The sequence below is a fragment of the Perna viridis genome, chromosome 4 (assembly GCF_037379345.1).
Source record: "Perna viridis isolate PV_CMFRI_1.1 ecotype Kerala chromosome 4, ASM3737934v1, whole genome shotgun sequence".
Classification (NCBI taxonomy): Eukaryota; Metazoa; Mollusca; class Bivalvia; order Mytilida; family Mytilidae; genus Perna; species Perna viridis.
In genome coordinates, this window is record NC_142448.1 from 43,092,462 (window position 1) to 43,105,537 (window position 13,076).

A 13,076-nucleotide genomic window follows, 5' to 3' on the forward strand; every position below is an offset into this window, starting at 1 on the left:
GCATTTTTATAGCCATTTTGGCTCAAACATGCTTCACCATAAACTCAAACTAAAATGTTTTTGAACAAAAAAATAATTTCCCTACCATCCTATTCTTTTCTTGCTGGTAGCAGGAAACCAGACTTTTTTTTTGCCTAATATCAGTTTGAAAATTATTGTTAAAAAAAAAAGAAAAAGAAAATTGCTTCCATTGCAATAGCAATTATTAATTTCATCACGATTAACCTCAGTTCAGAGATGTGCACTAAAAACTTATTTATCCTGCAACTAAGCTTTCTACTATACAAATAAAGGGTGTCGAATAACACAAAGCTTTATTCCGCCACATCATAATATTATCTCCTGGTTACCTTTTCAGTTATGAGCAACGTCAAAACACGAAACAGGTAACAAGTTAAAAGGTGCCCTCACAGACCACCGTGCTCAAAAGTTTGCTGAAAAATACTATTTAGGCCAAATTTCGCATGTTTCATTTAGAAAATGTTTGGTTGCAGGATAAAAACAATACATGAACATTGCTGAAAATGTCAATACATTTATTAGTACTTGCTTCGAAATAGTCAGATTAGCTTGCGGAACCCTCGCAATCTGACTATTCCTAAAGTTTATCAAATTAATTTGATATTTTCTGGCAATATACATGTATGTGTTTAGCATGTATTTAGCAAAAGATTTAGAAAAATAAAATACAGGAATGTACAGAAAGTATTTAACTTTAACATTTGATCCCGAAGTGGTTAGTGAGACCTGAATACAATTTTTCAATATATATACTATATGATTGTATAGATTTTTGCTAAAATTAGCCAGTCCTGCCAAAAAAAAAGTCAGTCTCGAGCTGGCATGCAGGCTATTTCTAACTCTGATAACATGCTGGGCAAAACATTTCAAAATCTTTCAAACATGTAGTATTAAAAACTCTAATAAAAGGTAGCTACATCCAGCACAATATAACATGTAGGTTCAGTTATACATGTACATGTATTTAAGTACAGGAAAATTGATTTAACTACATAGTGATGTGCTTTAGAGTTTGCTATTCAAAACAAATAAAACTACAACATGTATTAAATAGCCTTTTTGGGAAAATTTTTAACATGAAATTAATACTTGACAGACTTCCTTGAAATGATTTATTCAACAATTTACAAAAAAAGCTAATCCATCATTCTTCAGCATGCAATAAATATATAGAATTAATATCCACATTGTTACATTAGGAAACAACGTAAACAGCTAAAAAATGCATTCAATTTCCTCGAAATTAAATGAGGCCGAACTCTTTTGAAAAGAAATCCATATCAATTGTGTTTGTAAACATGATATTGATAACAAATCCTACCTTTTTGTAATAAGGAAGACCTCGAGGTATTTCGGTCCATTTACTAAAATAATGTGTATCAAAGATAGACACTAGATGTGGCATCCCTTTCTGATCTTCGAAAGACGTCATGAGTGTGGGTTCACTGTCATCTTTTCCCATAGTCAACTTATTGAAATACACAGTCATATTTCCTTGTTATAAAAATGTAAATTTAGCAATAAAAACATTTATATCTAGTGATCTCCCAACAGGTTGTAATCTAGAGCAACAACACTAATTTCTAGTAGCTACTCATAATTTACTTCCTGAAAGACTTATGGTACAGACTGGGTCGACTGTGAAATATTATTTCATGTCACTTTGTAGTATCCTAATTCATATAAATCATGTCATGTTTAGAAATATAATTAAATATGGTTTAAGTCATTTTTTTTATTTTATCATATCAACGCACATAGAAATTACAGTCAAACTTGGTTTAAAAAAAGTGACCTTCAAAATAAAAGCAAAATCATGGTCCCATTAAACAGGTGGTCTTTAAATACAGGTTCACTTTACATAGAAATGATGGAATGTACTAAATAGGGATATTTTAGTCATAGTTTTTTAAGTGTAACTGCTTGTAAGAATCAGGCAAAATGGGAAAAATCAGAAACATTCATGTCAAAACCCCACCAATCTGACAATAAAATATCACTCAAGGATGCTTTCTGAATTTGAAAGTACCATTATCTGATCTCAGCATCATTGGATTTGCTCAGAATTTTTTCAATAGAATCTAAGAAAAATGAGGTTCTTGACAGAGTTATCTGCCCTTGAAATGTTCATTTTCAGTGCATTTCAATGAAATTGTACCTCAATGGTCCAGCATGATATGGAAAACCCTGTCTTTTTTTCTGATACTGATGGTGAAAATAGTCAAATCAAATTATCAAAATGGTGGGGTTTTCCATATCATGTTTCACCCACTGCCTGATTCTTACAGATACTGACACTTAACACAGTTATAGCTGACTACACATGATAGAGATGGTTGCTAAGACAGGTTTCACTATATATACATATATATTTATATTTTATTTCCTCTACTGTTAAATATTCATCATAAACCTGATTGAACCATTTATAGCATCAACTCTTAATTGGGATATAAAACACTCCATTTAAAAGGAAAATTTAAATAGCAGATTGCCATCAGTACTGAAAGTTTTTATTTAACTTTGTAGATATAAAGGTAACAAAAATAGTAAAATATCAGCCCTCATCGCCTAATTCTATACTAATAAAGGGTAATTACCGAACTGATAAATTCTAGGAAATAGTCAAAAGGAAAGTCTGTACAACAAATGGCAATATCAGGGTAAAAACTGGAAGGTTGAAAACCACAGCAATGGTCTTGACTTGGTACAGGCATTTCCAAAGAAATGGTAGGTTAAAGTAGGTTAAATAAAGCATGCTAAACCTATTGCATTATTTCTGCTATACATTTTTTTGTATTTCGACACAATGTGTAGTAACTTCAAGGCATAATACCACGCTAACTTCAATCAAACACACTGAGCAGTAGATCTGCCTGACATCGTCATCATATTCTTTCATGTCTTCCTGATATTCATTGAGAAATTATTTAGTAGAGAAGAAGAAAACACAAATTTTGAAGTTTCTGCTATACCTCAACTGTGAAGTAATCATTTAAGCCATCTGAATCTGGTAAGCTAATAGACCACTAAAGGCTTTGAATAATATAAAACAAAGAGAAAAAATACTACATTTAAACCTGACTAATTCAAACTCTAAGTAAACTGGAAACCTGTCTAAACCAAACATTTTTTTTAAATCCCAGCTTTATCAGTTTTAATGTGTTTCAAACCTAGATGCAGAGTTAGAAATAGTAGCCTGCTTGCCAGCCTGTGACTGGCTAATTTTAGCAAAAAGTTATATAGCCATATAGTAAATATATTGAAAAATAGTATTCAAGACTGGCTAGAATTTGAGTGAGTTTCCTACTTTGATAGATGTAATGTAAGCAAAACACCAGACTCAAGTAAACAAAACTTCTAGTCTTTATTCAGAAGTTAAGCTGAGATATGTTTCAGTGTTATAACCAAACAAATGACATGAATGTATGTAAAAACATAATCTGGTCCTAGAGTAATCAAGGGAACCCAGATTTGACCAGTAATCAAAGAATACATGTATATTCAAAGGATAAAGACTGAACAGGGAAAATAGATACACACAACAAAGAACAAGAACAAAAAATAATCAAAATTACAAAGAAACAAAAAATGAGCCACTTGGACTAGACTAAAAACTGGGAAACATGGAACAGGTGCACTGGTAGGGTAAGCATCATCTGTATTTCTAGAAACACCAGCAGAGTTGCTCAGAAAAAGTTACGTCTTGGTTAGACAAAAGAGAAAACCATACTTTGCTAATTTTAAAGTTTATAACACATGTATACATAATCTTATAATGACAAGAAAACATTACCAAAATCCTTTAAACCTAACAATGAACAATGAAAGCACAAACCTATCCCAAAACTTCATCTAATTTGCATAAAAAATTTGGATCTGCTATGTTAACTACTGCATACATGTCCATCATAAAGAACTAGATTTATTACAAGATGGTTTCAACTCCCCCAGTTCATTTCAAGTTAAATAAACTTGGGCCTTTATTAAACTCAATACATATATCATAATCACCTTAGAACAGAAAATATACATGCAGACCATGAAATTTATCTTTATATAATCCCCATCCATTAAAATACTAAGCTATTGTATTCATAAGCTTGAAAAATATTTAAAACATTTATTTATTTAGACACAATAAAAGACTAAGAGAAAGGATGGCAATAACACATACACAAAATACAGATCTCTTAATCCTACAGTACATTATGATATTACCAGCATAATGAACACAAATTGCACAGAAATCTGTATTTAGGATAATCGCTGCTCATGTTCATTCATTTTTGTCAGATTTTTAGACTCTTCTGGTTTTTATCCATTTCAAAGCAACAATATTTTTCTGACGCAGTCGCTCTTAACCATGGCAACATAAGCAATATAGCTTACAACCTCGCATTTGATTGGACAACCGTGAAATTTAGGGTAAGGCTCCATTAGGGGCATTGGTGTCTGGAATATTTTCGATTGATTTTGTATATTGAATATTTTTTTATAAATTGAATAATTAGAAATAGTTTACTTGTTGGACCAATAAAATAATTGAAGTACAAAACATAGTACAGTGATCACACAATTCACCAATAAAATCTAACTCAGATTTGGGTATTAACAAAGCAAGAATATGTGTCGGCTATCTTTTTTAAAGATAGTACTTTAAGTACTTGTTTCCTAGTGACCCCCACTTTTCTTTTCATAATTGCATTAAACACACCTTAAAAGGTTTTTTTTTAGAAGTTTTTATGAAGTTCTTGTCATTTCTTTGGTGTTTTTAATAGTTAATACAAAGACAAAATCAATATGGAAAATCTAGAAAAATCCTTTTTCCACCAAAATTTCAAATGCTTATATCTCAAAAACAATCACAATGACCAACAATTCTCCTTCCATTTATATTGTTCTATTTTGAAAGATCTTAAAAAGATTTCACAACCCTTTGAAATCATTGTTATTTTTAAACAGAGCAACATTCCTAAGTGACCTTCCCTTTAGCATGCTGTAAAACCATTCCTAATTGAAATGATTTATACCAAGTTGGGACCATTGCAGTAGTTCCCAGTTTTTAGTGGAGTCAAAGTTGCTCATTTGCTTTTGTTACTTTGTATGTATGATTTTAGTTACTTTGTGTGTCTTTGTTTTCCATGTCTAGTCTTTGTCCCTGGATTACATTCTTTCGATTACCGCTGTAACCTTGGTTACCTTCATTGCTCTATCAAAGTATCATACTTTAAATTAAATATAAAATTTTATATAACAGAAAATAATCTTTAACAAAATACATGCACTCCATCATCAAAGGTAACTCTGACAGTAAGTATGCATAATAACATATGCAACTGCTTATTAACAGGCAATCTAGATTTATTGCAAATTTCTGTTTAACCTGGTTCAAATATACATCAACTTTTTTCAAGTGACTAACCCTCTAATACCACAACACATTATTGTTCATTGTTAAAATTTTGTTAAAGTTGCTACCAAAGTGGTGTTTCAATAGGAATGGGAATGTTTTAGTTACTTTATGTTCTTTGTTTTGTATGTCTGTTTTCCATGTCTGGTCTTTGTCCCTAGATTACATTCTTTTGATTATTGCTATAACCTTGGTTCCCTTGATTACTCTTTGATTATTGCTATAACCTTGGTACCCTTGATTATTCTTTCCAACTTCTTGGTTTCTTCTCTGATATAGCCATAAATGTCATACAGACTTTCCTTTGGACTATTCCTTTTGACTATTGCCTACATTTTATCAGTTCGATAATTTTGTCACCGATCTTTCCAAAGAAGAACAAACTCATGGTCGCATAGAACAGGTGCTCTTTATATACAGGTTAATTTTACATAGGAGGCATTATATATGGATACAAAAATCATGGTCTCAAAAGTTATTACTGAACACAAGTGGTCACTAAGACAAGTTTGACTGTTAAGTGTAAGTATTTGTAAGAATAAGGCAAAATGGGAAAAAAACATGCTGACCATATAATTTCACTCAAGGATGCTTTCTCCCTTTAAAAAGACCATTACATGTTCTCCGCATCACTGAATTTGCTCAGAAATTTTTCAATAGAATGTTAGAAAACTGATGATTTGGACACAGTTATCTGCCCTTGAAATATTCATTTATAGTGCATTTCAATGAAATGACAACTCAATTTACCATGATGAAATGGAAATTTGTGTCTATTTTTCTAGATTCTTATGGTGCAAATAGTCAAAATACACATTCAAAATGGTAGGATTTTTCATACCATGTTTCACCCACTGCCTGATTCTTACTTGTACTAACACTTACAAACTAAAAGAAAGAATGGCAAAACAGATACAAAATTCAGAACTCCTAATAAAACCATAAAACCAAAACACACTACAAAAAAACTTGAAATTTTAAAGGAAAATCAATCATTAGTCCAATTCTAACACAGTTTGGCATAAAACTGAACACATTTCGGTAGAAATGGAGCAATTTCATGAAATTAACACCTTATCCAAAAATACACACTCATACTCAGCTTAAGATGCCACAATTTTATTGAAAGCAACAAATAAACAAAATCAATGAAAACCTGAACTAGCAAACAGCAGAAGAGGAATAGTAATCAATAACGTCTTATTGTTCCCTTATATAATTTGTCTAGCAACTAGGTCTTTATTTATAACTTTTGAAAAGTTCAAATTAAATTAAAGTAATCAATGTCGCAATGAACAGAAGTGTTATAGCATGTGTACTGTAGATTATTTCCGAACTGTTTTCAAGAAATTGATGGAAACAAATTATACGAGGGTGATTTCGTACTGAGAAAAGAAGTCGTTGTGTCACTCAAGTGGGGGTTTAGTAATGATTTGTTTTATTTAACAAAGAAAAAACCGCTTACAATAAAAACTAGGTTAAACGACCAGTTAAAACTTGGCGAATGAGTGCAGTACTTTATTCTATGGAAAAGCAGAAAATATTTTTAGCCAGATCTGCCCAATATCTCTAGCATTTTGAAACCTAATTAAACAACTAATGTGTTTAAATGCATGTGTTCTTACTTGACTCACACAGTATAACCCATCGAGGTGAAACAAATCAATGGAGCCAAGATCCAAATAATAGAAAAAAGAACATAAACCAGGGAAAAGGACAAGGCAAAGAAAACAGACACCATGTGGTGTGAAAGTTTTCTTGTCATTCACTGAAGACCCATGAGTGGCCTTGAGCTGACATTTTTCATGACAGTTGGTTTGTTGTCTCTTTGATATATTTACCATAGCCATTCTCATTACATGCATATGCATACATAACAATGTCCAAGAAAAAAAAAACATTAAAAAAATGTACAAAGAAACAAAAGTAAAACTGGGAACATGGACTAGGTGCACTGATAGGGTAGGCATCCTCTGCCTCTCTAGAAACACTGAGTTACAGGAAAGTACATTGTAGTGCAGTGAAGTTGCAGTTTAGCAGAAAATAAAATTTCAAATCATTGCAATGAAAGGTTGCTGAGATTTTTGCAAGAAAGTTGAAAAATATGAAAAACAGGGTATTCAAGGAATTTCCATCTTAATTTTTTTTAGCAAATGATTAATAATGAACATCATGATTAAATCTTTGAGAGTGGTTTTGAGCCATTTTATATTTTCCAAGACTTCTATGACTTTAGTGTGAGACACCGATTCTCTTTCAGTCAAATCATATTATTTGATAGTTCTACACTCTCAAAATGAGATTCTCAATAGTTAAATTTACATTTTGACTCATTCACATTTCAAAAACATTAATATAGCTTTATCAGATAGAGAAATATTTCAAATCCATCCTGAGTATCTACATGATTTAAAAGTATATAAAAGAACAAGTTCTGAGGCATGATACAAGGTGGATGTGAATACAACAAATTTATCATAATCTTTGAAAGTCATAACAAAATAATACAAATATTTTTTTTTTATATTACAACATATAGGCAGACAATGTTTCAATAAAAGTAGATATAGGACGAAGGCCACTGAAGAAAATACTTCGGTTGTAATGATAAAAGTTATCAGCATTCTTTGTTTCTACACAATTTGTCATATTGTCAAATCATACTGTGCTACTTAAGACACATGAATATCAAAATATAGACAATACAGGAAATTAAAAATGTACAATTGGAGACCAAATAGCCCCAAATATCCCTTTAGTTACAACTTTATAATGCAGGAATGTGGAAAAACACAGGAAATATTTAAGTGTAAACAAATTTCTATATTTGAAATTTTAACCAAAAGTGGATCCAGGATTTCAAGTTTTTCGGGTTTATTATTTTATTTTATATTCTTGTTTTTTGTTTTTGTTTGTTTGTTTTGTTTGTTTTTTTTTTTGGGGGGGGGGGCATTGAATTAAAGGCCCAGAATAGTGAGGCAAGACAATATTATGGGGAAGAATTTGATGTAAATCAAATTTAGAAAAAAAAAAAATTTCCCAACTTTTTCAGGTGTTCATCAGATCCATCCTACCTATGAATCTTCATCTCTTTAAATCCTTATAGGAATGACAAACGCTTATTTCTTACAATGAACTTACTTTTAAAAAACCTAGGAAGCAAACACTTCATACCTTAGATGTCATGAAATAAAGGAAGAACTGTTTGGTTTTCATTTTTATACACCCTCATTAAATCAGAATTCTTTTCTATCTAACTATATTTGACCTTGAACTTCTGTTTTGCCCTTGAAAATATAGCCATCCTCAGTGCATTCTGGTGTAAAAGAATAAGCAGTATATATGTTTGAATATGGATCTAACATGAAAACTGAAATAGCAATGAAAAGCAATCATAAAACCATCCTTCTAAATTGAATAAATAGTGAGGGCAAAATTAAATTTTTACATTAAGCTAACATGGCACTGAGCTTATTTCAATGACAAAGCTATTGAAAGACGATAACCGATACATTTACATGCACACACAAAATAAATATTGGAGAAAATAGAATTAAAAATTCCTACATGATGACAGAGTCCATTGCAAACCATTGTGTTTTTGAAGATTAAATCCAGAAAATTCGTCTTGGATGTCCTTACAAATAAGCCATAAATCTATCAGTGACATTTCGTAGCACTAATCAATGTATTGAACACATATCATCACACACAGCTGAGAAATTTCTTCTTCTTGCTTCTCAGTATGGATAGACATGAATGAATCGACGCAGAATAAAACACAAAATCTGATGGATGATGACGATAAAGCCACAGCGAGCTAACATCGCATGCCTAATGCAAGTTTAATAACTTGGAAGATTTGTTAAATTATTAATTAAAACATCTTCCCTTATACAATGATTAAGTGAACACAGAAAAAATCCATAAATATACGGTACTTTGCTATACATGGGATCCGGTGAAAATCTCAAACAATTCTGGTGATGACCCCTTCTACAGATAGCTTTATTATCCATTATAAATTAAAATATTCTTAGTACTCCATACAAAGGATGGATCTGATTGAATAGCAACATGGACAAAGCGATTATTTATACATGTAGGAATAAATCATTATACATAATTATATTTTTATAAATGGGCATCAAGCCTTTGATCTGTTTGTAAAGTATTTCTCTGTCTTAGTATCAGGCAAGATATGTATAAGGTGTGAAACATGAAGGAAAAAAACCAGAGACATTAATATTCTATTGCATTATCCAAATTATACTTTGCAACTTCCAGAAATAACAATCTAAAAGTGTTTATAAAGTTTTCCTTTTAAGATGTTGATAGATTTAAGTCGAAATGTACTATGGAAAATGGCAGAAAAAATTTCATATATTTTTTTCCAATATAAGCAGTCAAAAATATCTGTCACAGATGCTTCAGGATAAATTTAAATGGCTTTTATGTTCTTTTTCAGATGTATTTAAAAATATACTGGAGATAAAAAAAAACAAATTGAGAACAATGATGTGCCACCCATTGCCTGATTCTTACACAAAATGGTACTTAAATGTCTAATTAGGGTAGAAAAAAACAAATCATTAAGAAATGACCATGTTTACTAAAACTAAAGGCCAATTTTACTTTGAAAGATGCCATAAGATTATTGAGAAATAAATTAGATTTAAAGATTTTTACAATAATGAACTTCATTTATCTAAAACTTTTTAAATATGGATAATCAAAAAAATTGATGATAGATTCTCACAGGATAATGTACTGAAATTAATTCCTTGTGTGGAGGCAGCCATGTTACAGTACATGGACTTGTCTCTGCAACAAAAATTGCAATCGATCATCGACCATCGATCAGTTTCCGATCAGTCATCGATCCTTCAAATTAATCCATTAAACCGGTGATCGCATCATGTGACCATAAAGGGGTCAATATATTTTACAAATCTGTTGTTTTATTTGTCAATTTTACACATATAAACATAATGCAGTAGATTTAAACATCAATTAATACTTTTATTTTACATTTGTTTTATTTCAAAACTAGGATCAAATCAGTCATCAGAAATCAATCCATCAGCGATCAATCAGTCAGCAGTCATCAATCCGTCAAATCGTTGCATGGATCGGTTCAGGGACTGTACACCACATTAGTTCATAGGGAATTATTAAGATGAGCCCTCTGGTGTTTTTTTTAAGTAATTAAAGTCTTTCTTTATTATGTAAAGAAGATATCAAATAATTTTTATCTTTTACAGTACCAGTAATTTACTATTTTTATTCACAAAGCACTAATATCCTACAGCATTCCAACCTTATGAGATCCAAGAAATAGTGGCAGATCAAAAAAAATCCAAGGGGGGAGAAGGAGGCTTCCCCTTCAACCTAAACAAAACCTTCAAAGAGAAGGAACAAATAACCTTGGGCATGTTAATTAAATACAGGTTCATCCAAGTATCATGCAGAGGATGATGTAACATGTATTTTTTTTTGGTAAAAATTGTATTAATTAGCATTTTTCACAAAAATATATGGAAATTTTAACCAAAAACCTCCCAACAAATCTTACAATTTTATGTGGAAGGTTCTAACTTTTTCATTGATTTTAGCTCCCCCCCACCTCAATGTGAGAGTTTTGTGGGACTCTAACTCCCCCCTACCCCAATGTGAGAGGGTTAGCAGTTTTAAGTCTGTAGTGATAGATTCAATCAGCACGAGTGTGCTTACTTTGACCCATGAAATGGAGATTGAATGCATAATTACAGAATCTTCCATACTTTAGCACAACCTTCTTGCAGTGCAGGTGAAAAAAACAACCTTTGATAAAGGTCATGAAAAAACATACAATGTAGATCCACAAATCGAAATAGAAGTATATATATCAACACTGATTGTAGAAGTAAGTTTTAGACTAATTGGCTCATTAATGTCTATAAATAAAGATGAATATTGCAAAGACATATATCTGAAATAGGGTCAATAAAAATCCAATATTGTTCTGAATCAATGCTTTCATAGGGACAAATTTGTTTTATCTGAAAGTTCACAAGTTCAATAATGAGTTGGAGATTTTGAACAATTACTGAAAATGGAGAACTATCCATATGTAATACAATGATTTCCATTCTAGCCTAATATGTTAATAAATTGGATCAAAAGGAAAAAAACATACAGAGCAAACTCATTTACTTTGAAAGGTTAAAGGTCAAGCAGAATTGAGTAGGTTAGTCTTTGAAATAGAATGCTATAATTACAAAGAGCAATGAGAGAGTGTTTAAGATTATACTGACAGTTTGCAACAGAATTTTTTTGTAGCTCATGGTCTTTTCGCAAACATCAATAACTTGATTAAGAAGTTAAGCATGTGCTGGCCTCAAACAACTACATGTACATGTATTAGTAGAGATAAATATCAGCAAAAAAATACTGAAGCATTAGCAGTAGTAAAGACTTCTCTACGAATTGTTACCTAAATAAAATGTTGCCTATGATTCTGCGGTTCAAGTTCATGGTGGTCCAAGGTCCAAGACCCTCAATTTCTGACATAGGACCTTTGAAAACTTCATTTACCTTGGTCCTGGACCGCAAACCCTTTTCACAGCCACTTTATTGATCTCCAGCCTCAGTTTTCTCAAATGGACCCTTGATTTCAAACTTGGAAAAGTTTAAGACCTCCCTCTCTTGAAACCCTGTTATTTTTATTTAATACCATAAAATGACAGAATGTTTCATATCACATTTTAATAATTATGACTTTTTAGAACAACCCCAATCTTAAGATATACATTATACAAATATAGGTACATGTATATACATATTCTATATATACAAGCTCTATACATGTATTTTTTATATCAAATCACTATTGAGGTAAAATATACATATACACATATCCTACAAATACAAGCTTTATACAAGTATTTTTTATATCAAATTATGATAGAGGAAAAATATACAAATATACATATGCACATGTATCCTACATACGCAAGCTCTATACATATATATTTTTACATGTATATTAAAAAATTAATTATGACTGAGATAAAATATACGAATATAAGTATACACATATCATACATATGCAAGCTCCATACATGTATTTTTTACATCAAATTTTGATCGAGGTAAAATTCACTTATACACATATACCCTACATATACAAGCTCTATACAAGTATTTTCATATCAAATTATGATCGAGGTAAAATATCTATGGGACCTTTCCCATTTGACAGCAAGTCCAAACAAAAGACTATTTAATGATGACAGAAGGTGCTGATATATTAACCAATAATTACATAAAACACTTTGTAAATTACGATATTTGCTGGTGTTTAGTAGCGCAATCAATAGTAAATTCTGGTTTACATCTATCTATATCACCTGTTAATAAGATATACCCCCCAATCAATGATCATGTTCTGGTTCAGCTTGTTCATCCTTGCTAGTCATCAATTTCATAAGATCAATTTGAAATGCAATACAATCAACAGACTGTCAATAATGCCTATTGGTTTCACGTCACACAATTTGGTTTCATCAACAGACGTCAATTTCTAATTCGCGAAACATTAAAATCTGCCCTTTTTTGGATATGACGTCCTTTTGTAGCCTAATAAAGCTCTGAAGGTGTT

The 13,076-nt window shown here is 31.2% G+C and overlaps 1 protein-coding gene across 23 annotated transcripts in view; it reads right to left on the reverse strand.

Moving 5' to 3' along the window:
- LOC148620174 (regulator of G protein signaling 6-like) overlaps window positions 1–13,076 on the reverse strand; it is a 70,411-nt gene that overhangs the window by 44,671 nt on the left and 12,664 nt on the right. For 8 of the 23 annotated variants that reach the window (XR_015921738.1, XM_088580827.1, XM_088580822.1 and 5 more), the window contains exon 1: window positions 1,343–1,617. The exons of 3 other annotated variants lie outside the window; for them this stretch is intronic. Coding sequence is in view for 16 of the 20 variants with exons in the window: in XM_088580827.1 (XP_088436953.1) it covers window positions 1,343–1,510 (168 nt within the window). In the remaining 4 variants the exon portion in view is untranslated. Of the gene's footprint in view, window positions 1–1,342; window positions 1,620–13,076 lie in introns of those variants that run through there. 12 more of the 23 variants (XR_015921737.1, XR_015921736.1, XM_088580821.1 and 9 more) reach the window with 4 other exon arrangements.